This window comes from Orcinus orca, chromosome 1, assembly GCF_937001465.1.
Source record: "Orcinus orca chromosome 1, mOrcOrc1.1, whole genome shotgun sequence".
Classification (NCBI taxonomy): Eukaryota; Metazoa; Chordata; class Mammalia; order Artiodactyla; family Delphinidae; genus Orcinus; species Orcinus orca.
The window spans coordinates 104,573,365-104,590,629 of NC_064559.1; the positions used below are offsets into that span (position 1 = coordinate 104,573,365).

At 38.5% G+C, this 17,265-nt stretch overlaps 1 protein-coding gene across 3 annotated transcripts; it reads left to right on the forward strand.

The window, feature by feature from the left end:
• The first annotated feature begins 843 nt into the window (after window positions 1–843).
• Window positions 844–15,606, forward strand: ANP32E (acidic nuclear phosphoprotein 32 family member E). Of its 3 annotated transcripts, XM_004285134.4 has the most exons (7): window positions 852–1,213; window positions 4,058–4,207; window positions 4,691–4,813; window positions 5,925–6,090; window positions 7,160–7,341; window positions 12,466–12,520; window positions 13,258–15,606. In XM_004285134.4, exons 1-7 carry the CDS (start codon window positions 1,160–1,162, stop codon window positions 13,326–13,328), a joined length of 801 nt encoding a protein of 266 aa, XP_004285182.1. In that variant the 5' UTR covers window positions 852–1,159; the 3' UTR covers window positions 13,329–15,606. The 3 variants fall into 3 exon arrangements, with proteins under 3 accessions (XP_033271393.1, XP_004285182.1, XP_049568120.1); XM_049712163.1 differs by lacking the exon at window positions 4,058–4,207 and having other exon boundaries at window positions 853–1,213; XM_033415502.2 differs by lacking the exons at window positions 5,925–6,090; window positions 12,466–12,520; window positions 13,258–15,606 and having other exon boundaries at window positions 844–1,213; window positions 7,160–7,324.
• The last annotated feature ends 1,659 nt before the right edge of the window (window positions 15,607–17,265 follow it).

The following is a 17,265-nucleotide window of genomic DNA, read 5'->3' on the forward strand; positions in this document are numbered from 1 at the left end:
CCTCTTTTATATTCCACATTGACAGACTTTTAAAAGCACATTTAAACTACAGATTTCCATGGAAACCAACCAAAGGGATTTTAGAAAGGATAGGCATTGCAGTACCATTTCTATGTGCGTTGATGTCTGATTTTCGTTAGGCCAGCACTGTTTTCCCTCCAAGGTCTTAGTGTTTATTACAGCAACAATTACCTCAGTAACAATTCCTCCAGGATAGTTTTATTTAAAGGTGCCTAACTTATACCTCACCCAACTGCTTTCAAAATCGTTCAGTCCTTCCTGCTGGAAGTTAAAACTACCATCTTTATCCCTGCTCTGGTTCTGCACCAGAAGCCTATCTCCGGCAGGACAGTGCCACGAAGGCGTCCTTTTTATGTGATGTGCACGTTGCTGTACACTTTGGCTGCAAAGCAGGAGTTGTGCTTTAAAACCGCCAAGAGCGGGGTGGGTGCCGTGTGCTAAATTATCTGTCTCGCAACTTCCACACGTCAGAAGGATGCTTTCTTCCTTCCTTTAACACTAAAATCAGGCAAAACAAAAACAAAAAGAAACCCGACAGGCTTCAAAACCGTCCGGTCGCCTAGGGAAAGCGCGCCAATCACACAAAGAAAAGGAGGGGGGCTACTGGGATTCAAAATCATTTCCCCGGGACGAACACCTTCCTGGACCTATCGGAGTTAACTGCGCGCTTGGTCGTAGCCAATAGGCACAGTGTTTCTGGCTCAGGTCCTCCCTAAAGACTGATAGACATTTATGTAACCCAATGGAGTAGTGAGATGCTGAAGAATCAACCAATACATTCGGGAGGTGGGTGGAGTGTAGGCCAGGGGGTTGGCGGTGCCGTGTCATGGAGGCTCAGTCTCCGAGCAGCCATTGAAGGGGAAGGAACTGCGGGTGTGTGTATGTGTGTGCGTGTGAGTGCGCGCGCGAGTGTGTGGACAAGAAGGTGGGGGCAGCTGAGTTAGAGTCCCAACTCCTTGGACTCCATTTGCTATTCCCTTCTTTCTCCCCCACACCTATCTGGTGGTGGTGGTGGGCGTTTATATTTGCATTTCTTTTCATTCATTTCCAAATCTTTTAAAATTTTAGGGTTGGGGGTAGTGGGAAAGGCAGGAAAAGGTAAGGGAGGAGAGTAGTAGCAGAAGAGCAGGAGGAGGACATGGAGATGAAGAAGAGGATTAACCTGGAGTTAAGGGACAGAGCCCCGGAGGAGGTGAGATGACTCAGCCCCCTCCCCTTCCTCACCAGCCTTGTATTCGGAGGATCGGGTTTCTGGGGGTCCTGGAGGGTGTGTGGGGCGGGGTAATGAATTAACCCCCATCTGGGGGTAGGGCTGGGGGAAAATATTTAATTTTAACTTTTAAATCATTAAAATCTTTTACTTAAAATGGCGAAGGGTTTAAGTTTCTAGGGGCGTTTTTGTGTGTGCTTGGGGGCTAAGCCCCTTCGCCTCTCCTCGAGTCAGACGTCCTGGCCTCGTGGAGGCGGGAAGCGGGGTGTTGGGGGCCGCTCGGCCGCTTCGCTCCTCACGTTCCAGCTCCTTGGGGCCGGCGGCGTGGGCGCGACCCCCCAGTCCCACTCGCCTCTGCCGCAGCCATCGTCGCCTGAGAAGTTAGTCCAACTTTTCTGCAGTGCTGCCAACTCTTTCTTTTGGGCTGGGGGGCGTCTCCGGCCTCGAGTCCCCTGGGCGTTGGACGACGTCGCGCCGGGCGCGGGCTGGGGTCGCTCGCGGAGTCCGCGGACGGCCCACTGCTGGCGGCGCCCACTCCCCCGGGAAGCGGTGCGCGCCGCCCGCCGCCAGGCGGAATCTGGGTCAGCGGCCCGTTCTTCGGCCGCGGGTAAGTTTTGGGACTCGTCGCAGTGGCCGAAGGTGGGGAGAGGACACGAGGCTTTATCCCCTTCGTCCCCCCGCGGTGTAACGAAATTCGGCGTGTCGTAGTGGTGGCTGCAACTCCAATTTTGATCCCTGGAGACGGTTTCACAAAACTCAACAAATGGGTCGTAGAAGTTTCGTGTTTTCAAGATGGGCTCGGCGAAACTAAATGATGCGCTCTCGCTGCTGTCGCCTTAGTTAAAGAGACGGGGTTGGGAGGGGCCACGTGAGGCGGGGTCGTGGTCAACTTTTCGGGGGTCGGGCGGGAGGCGTTTCCGCCTCCTTTTCGCGGGCGCCTCCTCGGCTTCACCCAGCTCTCCCCGCCCGGGGCGGAGGCGCTAGGGGAACGCGGGCTGGGAGGCGACCCCCTTTTTCCTTGGGGAGTCCCCGCCCCTTGTGGGGTTTCCCGTCGGTCGGAGCGGCAGGTCGCGAGAGCGGGGCCCATGGCCAACGAGGAACCTCGCATTTCTGGTCGCAGAGGAAAATGTCTATAGGGTCTTGCTGATTGCGGCCTCTGAAATAAACCCCAGAATTGCAATATAAGGGATATAATTTTTTTCCAGCAGGGGTGGAGGTGGTGCTTGTGCATACCAGCGTGGAGGATGAGTAGGGTCTGTTCGGTGGGCTGTGGCGGCGTGAAGGGTGGGAATCCAAGGTCCTTATGTACTTTTTAAAAAGTCTCTGTTTTGCTGAAATTGGTAGATAGCAGGGAGGAGGAAACAGTCACTACTATCATCCCACAGATAACTTGAAGTTTCCTAGGGCCTAGTCTTTAGGGGCTTAAGGAAAAAACAAACAAAATCAAAGTTAAAATGCTGTCTCAAAGAAGCACACATTTCGAGTACTCTTTTATGTCTTGGGTTGGAAAAGTGGGTTTGCCCCTCCTTCCCCATTCTTATACCTATCCTATCCCTAGTAATTTCCTTGCCAGTTTTGGGGAGTGCCGGATGTTGCCTTTTTGCAGCCTCTCCTCCTTCCCCTGTGGTGTAATAACGGTCTTCTATTTGTATAGCCCTTTACAGTTTACAAAGCACTTTTCGTGTTTGTTGTTTCCTCCTTCCGACAGACTTGTAAGGTGGATGGTATTGTTGTAGAATCCAAATTAGCAAAAGGAGTCTCAGGGCAGTGAAGTTACTTACTCAAGTGGAAGAACTGGTTTTCTGACACCAAACCTAGTGGCCCTCTCTCCTCCACTCAGCTAGACTAGGAGTCAGAAGACAAAGTGGAGGCACAGCTCTGCCACATACTGTGACTGACCCTAGGCAGTCATGCTTACCCTCTGGGCCTTGGCTTCCTCCTCTCTAAACAGATTATGATGCCTTCTTTGCTTCCTGAAATAATTATGTCATGTTCAAATAGAGAAGGTAGCATTCCTTGTTGCTAATTTTTATTTCTCAAAATACCTCAAACATATTTTTGCATTGAGAATGGAGAGCCAGGGTTTCCTGCCTCCCTCTTAAGATTAAGTCCATTTAGGCCCACACCGGAAAGTTTTGTTACAACTCTGACCTAAGAGAGGATCCAGCAACCCCTTCCCAAGACTGGGGAGAAGTCACAAAAATTCTACCAGGGTGGCAGGGAAAAATAGCATTTTGTCAAGGATGTGTTGTCCTGGGTGATATTGTTTCGCCTCGCTATTAGAACAAATAACATATGAACGCTGGGCTGTCTCAGAAGGAGCTTTCTAACATTTCTTCATGAAGGGTAACAAGGTATTTTTGAGTTTTGGTGACATTTATCAACCAGAATAAGGGGGTTTAAACTGAAAAAGTGAATAAAACAATTTCCTTTCTTCTCCCTGCTGTTTTAGGACTCACTTAAATCCTTTCTCAGTAGCCTTGGTATCCCCTCATGCATAAATATATGCCCTGATGTTGAGGGTCTTTTTCATGAGGGTCAGAAACAATTTTCACATGGGACCTTTTTCAAAGTCTTATTTTTTATGCAATTAAAATTTTTTTATTAGTGATTTGAAGCAGGCATTGAACTTCTTAGTCCAAGTTTAAATTTAAAAAGTTAACTTATAATGATGACTTAAGACTGTATTTCAATTTGGGGGGAGAATGAAAAGGATCTATATGAGGGAATTGATGGTTTTAATATTCACATTTCCAGAGTGTCAGGACCCAGGTCTTTTGCTAAACAGACTGCAAACTAAAGAATCATTCATATTCTCTCTTATAGGTGACAGAGTTGGTCCTTGATAATTGCCTCTGTGTCAATGGGGAAATTGAGGGCCTGAATGATACTTTTAAAAAACTAGAGTTTCTGAGTATGGCTAATGTGGAACTAAGTTCACTGGCCCGGCTGCCCAGCTTAAATAAACTTCGAAAGGTAAGCTGGCACTAGGCGTGAAAGCATCATGATTTTGATGCCGTGGGCTATTATGTATATTTTTTTCCCAAATGAAACAACCATTCTGCATTTTAATTAGAAGGTTCTAAGTTTCTAGAGGTAGGAAAATGGGGTTTTGTAGGATTTTGAAATCAGCTGTCATATTACTTTTGGAAATTTAAATTGACTAATGAAATCGCTTTATGGCATGAATTTAACATCTACCAAATGTTTTTCTTTGAAACATAAAATCCAACTATTATACAACTGGAACCAAAACTGAGTTAGAAGTCTGTTATATAGAGATTCTAATATTTTATTTGGCAGTCATAGGTGGGATTTTGGAAATTAAAGACTGTGACAGTCCCTTGAAGCCAGAGAGAATGACAATTGTTTTCTTCTTTAAATTGATACATTTGAGAAATCTTTGATGTGTCCTAAGCCTTCACCATTCTTTGTTTTCTCCCCATGTTGAATTTATAGTTGGAACTTAGTGACAATATAATCTCAGGAGGCTTGGAAGTCCTGGCAGAGAAATGTCCAAACCTTACCTACCTCAATTTGAGTGGAAACAAAATCAAAGATCTTAGTACAGTAGAAGCTCTGGTAAGTGGAAAGGTTTGTCTCTGGACTTGCTTTTTTTGGTTGAATTTTTCTGAGATTTGCTTGAATTTTATCTTACTGACTTGTATTTATGTCACTCATTTGAAACTTCTGAATTTCTTATATGTCGTGATCTAGATGATACTGCTTTATTTTCCTTTGGAGTAAAACATTCAGATAAATTTTTTAAAAATAAATTTATTTACTTTACGATTTTATGTTTTTTGGCTGCGTTGGGTCTTTGTTGCTGCGCGCGGGCTTTCTCTACTTGCGGAGAGCAGGGGCTACTCTTCGTTGTGGTGCGCGGGCTTCATATTGCGGTGGCTTCTCTTGTTGCGGAGCACGGACTCTAGGTGCGCGGGTTTCAGTAGTTGTGGGTCGCGGGCTCCAGAGCGCAGGCTCAGTAGTTGTGGCGCATGGGCTTAGTTGCTCCGCGGCATGTGGGATCTTCCCAGACCAGGGCTCGAACCTGTGTCACCTGCATTGGCAGGTGGATTCCTAACCACTGCGCCACCAGGGAAGCCCCAGATAAATTTTTAAATCAGTGAGAAATTTATTTTATCATCAACTTCAGGAGCTGAATATCTGGTTTTAAAATTTCCAGTATTTTCTTAAATTCTATTCCTTTTTCTTTCTTCTTGATTATTTTTATTTGCTCCTTTGTTTCCTGGTATGAGGGAAGGAAAAGGGGATGAAGTGAAACTCTGAAAATTGTTGCTCTGATTTTTTAAAAAAAGCTTGGGAGGAGGTTGAAATTGTTGAAAATAAGCTTGACTGTGGATTTAAACTAACCATGTTATTGTTGTTGCCTATTTAGGCACAGATTCAGTCAACAAAGTATACTGAGTGCATACTATGAGTAAGGCACTAAGCCAGGTGCTAGAGATACAGCAGTTGCCAAAACAAAGTTCCTACTCCCGTGGAGTTTAGGTGCCAGGGCCTCATTAAGAGAATTAGCTGTGCTTGATATAATAACCCTTCATTATAAAATTCTAAAAATCCAAAAATCATTCTCTTGATTTAAAGTTTTATACATGTTCTGGTTCATGAATTAAAAATAAATAACATGAGTTTTTAAATCTTGAATGTAATTTTTAACTTTTTACTTTTCCAGCAAAATCTTAAGAATTTGAAGAGTCTTGACTTGTTTAACTGTGAGATCACAAACCTGGAAGATTATAGAGAAAGTATTTTTGAACTGCTACAGCAAATCACATACTTAGATGGATTTGACCAGGAGGATAATGAAGCACCAGACTCAGAAGAAGAGGATGATGAAGGTAATCATTCTTAATACTCATAAATGTGTCACAGTTATAGCCTCCAGTCTAGCTGGCAGATTAGATTGGGCCTGGGTATTTAGGTGTGGGGAAAAAAAGACGTTAGTAAGACAAAAATTTAAAAACTCATAGCCCTAGTCTTGTATTCATTCAGATTTCTGATAGCTTTGGGGAATTTAATGATTGTTATAATATTAAGCTCCATGAAATTTTATATTTCTGTAAACTTAACCACCACCCAGTAAAAGTGGTAACTTTTAAAATAGTACTAAAAAAAAAAAAAGAACCATTCATCACATAATTATCCATACAAGTCACAAAGTAGAAACAACCCAAGTGTCTATCAACTGATGAATGAACAAAATGTGATAAATCCATACAATGGAATATTATTCGGCCACAAAAATGATTGAAGTACTGATACATGCTACAGTGTGTGAACCTTGAAAACATTCTGCTAAGTGAAAGAAGCCGTACTCAAGCCACATATTGTATGACACCATTTATATGAAATGCCCAGAAGAGGCAAATTCATAGAGACAGAAAGTAGATTAACGGTTGTCAGGGCTGCGGGAGAGGAGGATGGTGAGTGACTGTTAATGGATATGTTTTTTTTTGGGGGGTGGTGGTGGTGATGGAAATGCTCTAGAGAGTTGAATATACATTTTTGGATAAATGGGTGACTAATAGATCTGATGACAGAAAAGCTGTTGTCAGTAATGGGACACTGTTACTACTGGTTGAAAAGTTTTTCACATGTAAGAAGAATTTGATAGATAAACAGTGTTATAAAATGATGGAATGATGGACAGGCAGATTTTGAAGTGTCCACAAAGTAAAATAAACTTTAGTCCATGTAATGTTTTGATGAAAAATCTATACGTTGGGAAAATTTTAATATTTAGACACCATATTTCTCAAACAGTAAATGGGATGTTATAAAAGAGAAATCTTAAAAAAAAAAAAAAATCACCCTGATATACTTTCTACCCATTGGCTTACGAGTTTGAGGGGCCAAGGCAAAAACATTTGCCTGGACATTTGCTTATCTTTTAAAATATTTTTAAAGATGGAGATGAAGATGATGAAGAGGAAGAGGAAGATGAAGCTGGTCCACCTGAAGGATATGAGGAAGAGGAAGAAGAGGAGGAGGACGAGGATGAGGATGAGGATGAAGATGAAGCAGGCTCAGAACTGGGAGAGGGAGAAGAGGAGGTGGGCCTCTCATACTTAATGAAAGAAGAAATTCAGGTGAATAGACCTTCTTATGTGCACTGAAAATTAACTGTTTAGGCATAGGGTTAAGTAATATAAAAAGTAAGCTGTGTAGAAATCTGAGAGTTGTTTCTAACTTGTGTGTGTGTGCGTGTGCCTATCTTTTTTCCCACTGCCCCTCAGTTCATATTATATCCAGATAATAATAAACCCTATGATTTTACCTCCTAGATAGCTTTCAAATCGGTTCTTCTCTCAGCAGCATGGGACAGTGGAAACATTTTACAAATGTTTCTGAGCCTCAGTTTCTGCATTTATAAAACTGAGATTATACCAACTTCATAGGGTCGTTAAGGATTTAACAAACTAACATGTGTAAAGTATCTAGTTGCTGGCACGTTATAGGCACTCATGAAAACTTTCCCCTAATTATTTCTTGCTTATGCTTTTCTAGTAGTTTTCTAAATGGTCTCTTTGAGAACAGCGTCACCACTTTGTTGTATCCTCCATAGTGCTTGCCTGTGTAGTCTGCATGCAAATGTGATCATATCACTGGCCTGCTTGAAACCCTTTAATGTTTCCCTGTTGCCACCAAGACATACAAGGCCCTTCATTATCTAGCCTCTGCTACCTTCTCTAGCTTCATCTCCCTCAATACCAAATTAAATCATCACACGAAGCTATTAATGCCTTTCTGTCTGTATACACATTGTTTACTCTATCTGAAATGACTTTCTACCCATGCCTTCTGATGAACTTTACTTCCTTTTTTCTCAGGTAAACATAAATATACTAAAGCATGTAAAGTGGACTGATTTTATGTACAACTCCATGAAATTTTATATATGTACATACTTGTGTAACTACCACTCAAATCATGCCTCGTGATTCTTATCTTTAAACAGTCAACTCTGGCGTTGCCTCATTATTGAAGCTTTCTGTAATTTTTAAGAGACAGTCACTCCTTCCTCTGTTACCTTTGAACCTTGATTAGGTGTCTGTTGCCTGTAGACACTTCTGTAAAAACTTGTTTATTTGGCCACTTTCTACTAGATAGCTCCTTCAGGGGAGGGCTGTTCATTTTTCTATCTCAGCATCCAGTACATTGACTGGGACATAGTAGGTTCACAGGAAATCAGTTGACTTGAACAAATGATCTTTAGTCCCTGGGAGTTTAGATAAGTTATTTTCTCCTAATGTTAAATTATTGAGTTTTGTTTTCATAATTCATAATTTAAAGTAATATTTATTAAAAATAACATCTCTTATTTAGACTAGAAATTGTATTTTTGTTTGTTCTCCTAATGACTTTTACATTAGTTAGATAGACAGTATCACTAATTAATGATGATGTTTCTCAGATACCATTTTTAAAAAAATTTTATTTTATCTATTTATTTTTGGCAGTGTTGGGTCTTCTTTGCTGCGGGCAGGCTTTCTCTAGTTGCGGTGAGCGGGGGCTGCTCTTCGTTGCTGTGCACAGGCTTCTCACTGCGGTGGCTTCTCTCGTTGTGGAGCACGGGCTCTAGGTGTACGGGCTTCAGTAGTTGCGGCACGCGGGCTCAGTAGTTGTGGCTCATGGGCTCTAGAGCACAGGCTCAGTAGTTGTGGCGCTCCGGCTTAGTTGCTCCACGGCATGTGGGATCTTCCCAGACCAGGGATTGAACCCGTGTACCCTGCATTGGCAGGCGGATTCTCAACCACTGCGCCACCAGGGAAGCCCTCTGATACCATTTTAAATATGAAACTAGTGTAGAAAAAATGGGACTTAAACTTGTTTGGGGCTTTCGTGAGTTAGCTTTACAATAATGAAGAACAGAACTTTTAAGCATTTTAAGTATTCAGGGAGAAAGGCAACCTATTCAGTTTACATCAGCATACAACTTGAATATTTTTCCCCTAAGTTTTAATTTACTTAGTAAAATAATGGACTTGTTATTTTGCAGTTTGACTTTGTTTTGTTTTGTTTTGTTTGTTTGTTTGTTTGTTTGGTTGTGCTGTACTGCTTGCGGGATCTTAGTTCCCTGGCCGGGGATCAAACCCATGCCCCCTGCAGTGGAAGCACGGAGTCCTAACCACTGGACCACCAGGGAATTCCCTGCAATTGACTTTTTATTTTCTCTGCCAGTAATTCTTCTTTAAATAGTATTAAGTCATTTAAAAATGACCTTCAGCTAACTGCAAATGTTTATGTTTATCATTCCATGAGTACTGGGAAATATTAACTAAAAATGATGTGGAGTATAGAGCAAACATCTCTAAGATAATACATACAACATTAAGTCAATGTGGTAGCTGGGACCAGAAGTTTTCAATCATGATGAGATAATTTGGATGTTTTTTAAAATGAAGTCTTGTTTTTATTTTTAAAAATAAATTTATTTATTTTATTTTTATGTATTCTGGCTGCATTGGGTCTTTGTTGCTGCATGCCGGCTTTCTCTAGTTGCGGCGAGCAGGGGCTACTCTTCGTTGCGGAGCACAGGCTCTAGAGTGCAGTCTCAGTAGTTGTGGCACATGGGCTTAGTTGCTCTGCGGCATGTGGGATCTTTCTGGACCAGGGCTCAAACCCGTGTCCCCTGCATTAGCAGGCGGATTCTTAACCACTGCGCCACCAGGGAAGCCCGAAGTCTTGTTTTTAGAAGCTAAGAGCCAGAGAAACTTCAGAGACTATAAGACTTAAAAAAGAAATTAGAAGGAAATAGAAATGGTATTTGATTAGCTCTGTTTTGTTTGAGTCTTGTTTCTATTTCAGCTGCTCTTCAGAGGTAAGGAATTAATATGTATAAAGAAGGACTTATGTATGTGTAGTATACTTCATTAAAAATGGAGATGGGGGCTTTAGAAGAATTGGGAATTATGGTGTTCTTGAACTATTCATAGTACAAATGAGGAAACATTTTATTACCCACTAGTTAGGAACTAAGACCATAATCTTTACAGAGCAAGTCTCTGGTAATCTAATAGATGATATATTTTTTTAAAAGGCATAAAAACATGAATTGATTAATCATGTTTTGTTTAAAACAAAATCCAGAGAAGTGATTTGCTTTTTAGACTTGGGCTTTTCTAAATTATCATGAATAAATGTGATTAGTATTTCAAATGGCTTTTAAAAAATTATAAATATTTAAATACCCTCATTTATCATTCCTTGCAGATTTGAAATGTTTAAAATGTCCTTTTCTTTCTCCTTCTTTTCCTCTCTCTTTCCCCACTCTTCCATCCCCTCTCTCCTCTACCCCTCTTCTCTTCCTTTCTTTTCTTCTTTAAATGTAAGCCCACACATTCTCCTGATTTTTACTATAGTTCCTTAGTTTATTTGCTACCCCATCTATTGCTTATGCTCCTGGCAGCTTGGGTGTTCTGGTATGGAATGTTTTCGTGTTTGAATTGACTGTATAAGAATGATTTCTGATATAAGTGTCATGCAGTTTAGTTTCTCAGGGGCTTTAAGCTAAATGCTGGAAAAATAGGTTCTGTTTAATATTTATAGACACAAATAGAGCTGTGGATACTTTGAAAAGTGTGGGTTGTCCAAGTTTTTCCTAACTACCCAGCAGTTTTTAACATTTGCCATTTAAACTATTTTTAAGGAGGGGTAAACTATTTTGGGGTTGGAGGGGGGACCCTCCAATCAACCCCTAGCTTGATTCCATTTTTTCAAACATATATTAGAACTTAACCATTTGGAACACAACCAAGCACAAGGCGGTAACTGTGAAAGGTATACGTAACAAAAGACATTTTCTTTGTAGGAGAGTATTCAAGCCATTATTCTAATCCTGTTTTCTCTTTTATATTCAGTTCTCTGGTAAGCTTGTTGATCTATTTTCTGAATCCATAGCAGATTAAAATTGAAATAGTAACTAACTGCAAAAGAGAAGGCATAAAAACTATGGAAAGATACAACTCAAAGTAGAGGCCAGGGTCATTTTAAAAAGGAGAAAACCATCTTATATATATTAATAGGCTTTGAGAGAATTGGCATATACTAATTAGTGTACTGCTCATGGTCACAATGGTGACTATGACAATTCAAGAAAAAGATTTGTTAGGTTTAGCATAAAATGGTAGAAGTGTGCAATGTACTTTAGAGATTTTATCCCAGTTGGCTAAATTAAAAAATAAATGGTTATGATGTTTCAAGGCTATGTTTAAATCTTAGCTATCCAGAACAACTCATTCCACAGGGGTTGTAGATCAAGTTTTATTGTGATTTTTATTGACATTTGCTATTTTGATGTGTAGATTTTTAGATGTAGAAGGAACTTAGAGATCTTTCTAGATGAATACTTTCTTTCATTGATTGGAAAACTAAGGTCCAGAGAGATTAAGTGACTTATTCAACACGTGTAGCTGTGTTCAGGCTAAGATTCAGGTGATCCTTCCTCAGTCTATAAAACAGAAGACTGTGTCTTTGAAATAGTCAAAAGTTACTCTGTCCATTAGCCACCGGGCACATTTGTTTATTTAGTTAAAGTAAAATAAAATTAAAACTCAGTTCCTCATTTGCACTGGTCACATTTCAAATGCTCAGGAGCCACCTGTGGCTAGTGGTTACTGTATTGGACAGCACAGGTACAGAACATTTCCATTGTTGCAGAAAGTTCTTTTGAACGTTGCTGGTCTCAAACATAACTTGTTTTCATGAAGAAACTAGATTTAGTTGGGTTTTTAAAAAAGACCTCTGTAAGTGAGGCAGAGGTTGTCAGAACACAGGATGACCATAGTTTTTGCTCCTATTGGAATGTATTATTATCAAACAGTGAATAGCCCATGTCATGGCTTATTTATTCTCAAACTGAATTTTTTTCTTTTAACTGAAGTATAGTTGATTTACAGTGTTGTGTTAGTTTCTGGTATATAGCAAAGTGATTCAGTTATACATATATATGTATACATATACATATTCTTTTTCATTATGGTTTATTGCGGGATATTGAATATAGTTCCCTGTGCTATACAGTAAGACCTTGTTGTTTATCTATTTTATATATAGTAGTTTGTATCTGCTAATCCCAAACTCCTAATTTATCCCTCCCCCACCCCCTCTCCCCTTTGGTAACCGTAAGTTTGTTTTCTATGTCTGTGAGTCTATTTCTGTTTCGAAAATAAGTTCATTTGCATCATATTCAAACTGAATATTTGAATCTCAAGGATGAAGAAGATGATGATGACTATGTTGAAGAAGGGGAAGAAGAAGAAGAAGAGGGTGAGTTACATTAGCCATTCAAAAATCCTAAAAAGCTATTATTCATGGATTTTAAAGAATGAGTCTATAATTCAAATTATCACTGATCTCTTTGATCTTGGTAACATATAATAGAATTCCTTGAAAGGTGTAAAACCTTTTTTTTTTTTTTGGTGTAAAACCTTTTTTAAAGAGGAGTTTTCTCAGGGTATTCATTAATTCCATTTAAAAGAAAAAAAACAGCTTGTAACATTTATTTTCTAAACAGGAATGAAGAGATAATGGAACCATAAGCTCAATTTATTATTTTCTTAGGGCCTTTCATTTTGGAGGGGGTGAAACTTTATTTATAAGAGAAGAACAGTTGAACTCCAGATAATGCCCGTTTTAGATTTGCTCTCTGCTTCTCTTTACCTAGGCCTTTCAAGAAATTTAAAAATTCACTAACAATTCCAATGATGTCAAGCCCTTGGTTTTTTGATCTGTACTTCATGATTTGGCCACAAGGGTGCATAGCAAGCTGTCATTATTTATGGATTTCTAAGTCTATTAAGGCGCATAGCAAGCTGTCATTATTTATGGATTTCTAAGTCTATTAAGGCTGTTTCAATACTGAAATTGAAAGTAATGCAGAGGAGAAACTTAACCTATAATTTTCATACGCCATTAACTTTTCACTAAGATTCAAAATTCTGTAGCTTAACAAATATTCATTTGTTAAAATTAAGTATTTTACAGTTTTCCTTTTACTCTTTCAGAAGAAGAAGGTCTTCGAGGGGAAAAGAGGAAACGAGATGCTGAAGATGATGGAGAGGAAGAAGATGACTAGATCATTCTAAGACCAGATTCCCTAATGTTCCTGGGTGTGCAATAGAGTGATCACATCTTCTTTGTTTCTTCATGTACGATAGCTATCCCTACAGAAGATAATGTGTAACTTTTTATAGGAAAAGTGTGGTTTTACTATTTTTGCCTTACCATTCCAAATAAGATTAACTAGTCTGTTAATGATCATATTGTATGTAGAGACAAATTTTCATTGACCCCATTGTGAAATTCCCTAGCAATTTATTTAGAATCTTAATTTTTCTAATTAAAGTTCACTGTGTTAGTCATTTTTAGTATAATTAAAACATGATTGCTTTTACACAGGCGTAATATGGTGCATTTCATTCATAGGATTTTAAAGTTATTTATAAATTAACTGAAATCACAGTTGGCTGGAATCTGGAATGAAAATAGTCTCTTGAATGATAAGTTGGTTATTTTTTTAGGGGCAACCCAGAGATCTTTAGTTTGAAGGCAGTGACTTTTTTTTTTTGGCTGAGGGTATTTGGGTGCTTTTTTGTCACATGAGTAGCTTGGAAAGTAGGAGCAGAATAGTAAAGGTTCTATTCAACAATATAGTTCATGGCTTTTGTGAAGGCTTCTAAAACCTTTTAAGCCAGGTGACTAAGAAGATTTTAGTTTCCAAGGAAAAATTGCTTATACTGATTTCAGAGACATGTAGGAGAGCCCTTTCTTCAAGTCGAAGATCATGACCTGCCAACGGTTGTTACTTTGTTTTGTTTTAAGTGTGCATTCTTTGTTTTCCTCTCAGTGATTCTTTTATGATCACCTTCCTTTCTTGTTTCACTCCCCTCTTCTCAAAAGAGTTGGGAAACTTATGGACACCCAAGATGACTTTGTCTTATACCTCAACCACCTTTTCAGACCTGACTTAGCTTTAAACAAGCTAAGTGAAAGAAATTGAGTATTTTCTGAAATAGGAATATTATTATCAATACAGTTTTATGCAACAGACTCTGCTTACTGTAAATCTCTTTCTTGACAAGATGTACAGACTGTATTAGGAGGATGAAGAAAGAAAAGAAGCAGAGGAGGCTCTTGGAAGCAGCATGTGTGTTCCTCAAAAGTCAGAACAATTGCCTGTTGATAATTAATGAGACATTCAAATCAGATTAGCTTCCCAAGTGATTTAGATACCACTCTGCAAAGTACTTCTAATTTTCCTGAGTAGAACCTTTAATTATTCTTTCTATAGTTTTAAAGCATTACCAGATATAGCATTTAATTGAAATATACTGGACAGCTGGAAAAATATTTGAAACTAAATCAATATTAAAATTAAGATTTGGTTTCAGGTGGATGTCCATTAAAAATAGAAAAATATTTGGGATAACTGTGAGTGTGTGTTTCCTTATACAGCTACTAAATATAATATTATGAGTAGGCAAGTACATCCCCTTTTTTTGTTGTGGAGGCTCCATGTTCAAGGCAATTGCTTTCTTAATCTTGGCTATCTAAAAATTTTTTCCCCTTTGTCTTGAATATTTGTAAGTTTTTAAAAAGTATCAGCAAATTAATTGAAGTTACACTTTCGTACTGGGACACATTTAAATTACTGAATATAGTATTGCTTCTTTTTTGGTTTAAAATGTATGACTTGGGGATTTAACGTAAAAAATGATGAAGTTATTTGTGGATAAACTAAAAAATTTGCATAACTGACTGAAATAAAACTGTTGGGATAAGTTTAGTGGGGGGATTGGAATCTCCAAAAGGCTAACATTTTACTCCTTTTTAACAATTATAATGCCCTGTTTTAGTCCGTTAAGGGTTCTCATTACATAGTATGCCAGATTATAAAATACTTATTTTAAAAGTTAAATCTATATATTGACTTTCTTATCAATCATCTTATTGTGCAATCAAAATGAGAGTTCTTTGGTTTGAAAACAACACTTAGAGCCTCCAAAAAACTTTTTAAGACTTACTTAGCTTTGTGGGTGGTATTTTCATGCAAATAAGTAAGGGTGGGTTTTATATTTTGTAGAAGTTTTTGGTCCTATTTTAATGCTCTTTGTATGGCAGTATGTATATAGTGTGTTGAATTCCTCGAAACCCTCCTTAAAAACTTTGAAGTTAATACTTTTGTGCAACTGTGTTTTGAATAAAGCCATGACAGTGTTAAAAACAAAAAAATGCAGTACTCCTCATTATTTTTTTATTATTTCTGACTGTTCCGTGTTTTTTTTTCTGTGACTGCTGTAACTTAAAGTTTTTGAAACCGAATTGCTTCAAATAAATTGAAGATTTGTTGTTAATGATTAGTTTCACTGTATGACATTCATTTTTTGAACACCACCATTGGGGGCTTTGAAGGTCTTTTTAGAAACAGAATCAGCTTGAAAGTTAACATTCAAACGCTTGGATGTGATATGAGGTACTACAATGTAATAGTTTAACTCATCAGCTTACTAACTTTTTTTCCAAAGAGCAGAAAAAATTGATTTTCCTTTTTGAGTTGCAGATTGAGCCAGTACTTTTTGTATTTTGATTTGAAGTAATAACTTATTACCTACAGTTGAAGTAACTATATCTATAGTTAACTAAAGTGATTATAAACCTCTTGTACACCAAATAGTTTTCTAAAATGAGTGCAAAGTCTCCATTAATACTGTATAATGTTTACCTTCAGAGTCCTTAGGTAGTGTAAGTATAAATAATTCTTGCATGTTAACCTTGAGTAAATCCAACCTGATTCAAACATTTTTTTCTGCTCTCATTTTGGCTTTCCTGTGATAAGTGATTTTTAAAATGTTTCATTTGTAGACAACTCGAATCTATTTTATAAAGTCAAGGCATAAGTGTAATGTTAAGTAATGTTTTCATGATTGCTTTACAGTTTAATATCGAAAAGGTATTTTAATTATGGAATTCTGCTTCCTGACAGATGGAAAATATTGAAGTATATTTCAACTGCAGGAATTATTTATTGAAATTAGTATGGTATTTTTTGGTTTTATGGCTTAAAATATTCAAAGCCTTTCCCCTCTTGGTTAAAGAAGATGGTAGAAATACACTAAAAGTTTTTGGTGGAGGTGTTAGGCAAAGAAGCAATTCTGTGACAGATTGTGAAGGTAAAGAAGCAATTCTGTGACAGATTGTGATTCAAAAATACTTTTAAGTATTGTTTATTCCTTGTTCTATATTTTAAAGAGAGGCTTTGGAACACGTGACATTTATTCTCCCTGTTGCTGAAAATTTCCCCTCTGTTGTTCCTAGTACTGGATGCAATGATATTCTGCAGCTGTTGCTTAATAATAGCATTCTACTACTGTATTCCTTCTTCATGTACTAATCAGCCTAAGATTTGAGAACCAGGCTTGGGTAATTTGGCCTGAGGCAGCTACTTGTGTTACTACTAGTCTAATGAAGAGCCCTAACTTGAAGGAGAACAGATTCTACCACAAAATGGAAATTACAAAATGATTTCCAGGAGAATCTTTAAAAAGGCTTTATATATTGGTAAAATACTTTTATACAAATCTAGCCACTTTTTTGGGTGGTAAGACCCTGAAGCAGGGTTATCCCATGACAGCAGTTCTGCTTGAGTAGGAATCAGAAGCAAGTATGACTTTCAATGTTATGAATATTTACAAATAATTTAGATTTTTGTTGAGGCATCATTTGTACCTGGTTACTTATAAAATGGACACATCCACATTACTTGTCAATACTGACGCCACCAAATAGGCACACAACACTGGTGAAAACAACTCATTCTAGCTGTTCAAGAAGTGACTTTGTAAACAGTTCCCTATTTTCTCTGATTCTCCTATTAAATACTCAGACGGCACCATCTTGCAGATGAAGGCCATGACCTGTGCCCTCCACTTTAGTTGTAACTTTTCCTGGTTAGACTCACTCCACAGCTCCAGAATTAACTCACAGAGGCTATTGGGTTTCTCCACTGGAAGGCA

Coding starts and splice junctions, on each gene's coding strand:
- ANP32E (XM_004285134.4), top strand. CDS start 1,160: ATGGAGATGAAGAAGAGGATTAACCTGGAGTTAAGGGACAGAGCCCCG. Junction 1,214..4,057: donor GGGACAGAGCCCCGGAGGAG/GTGAGATGACTC, acceptor TCTCTCTTATAG/GTGACAGAGTTGGTCCTTGA. Junction 6,091..7,159: donor AGAAGAAGAGGATGATGAAG/GTAATCATTCTT, acceptor ATATTTTTAAAG/ATGGAGATGAAGATGATGAA.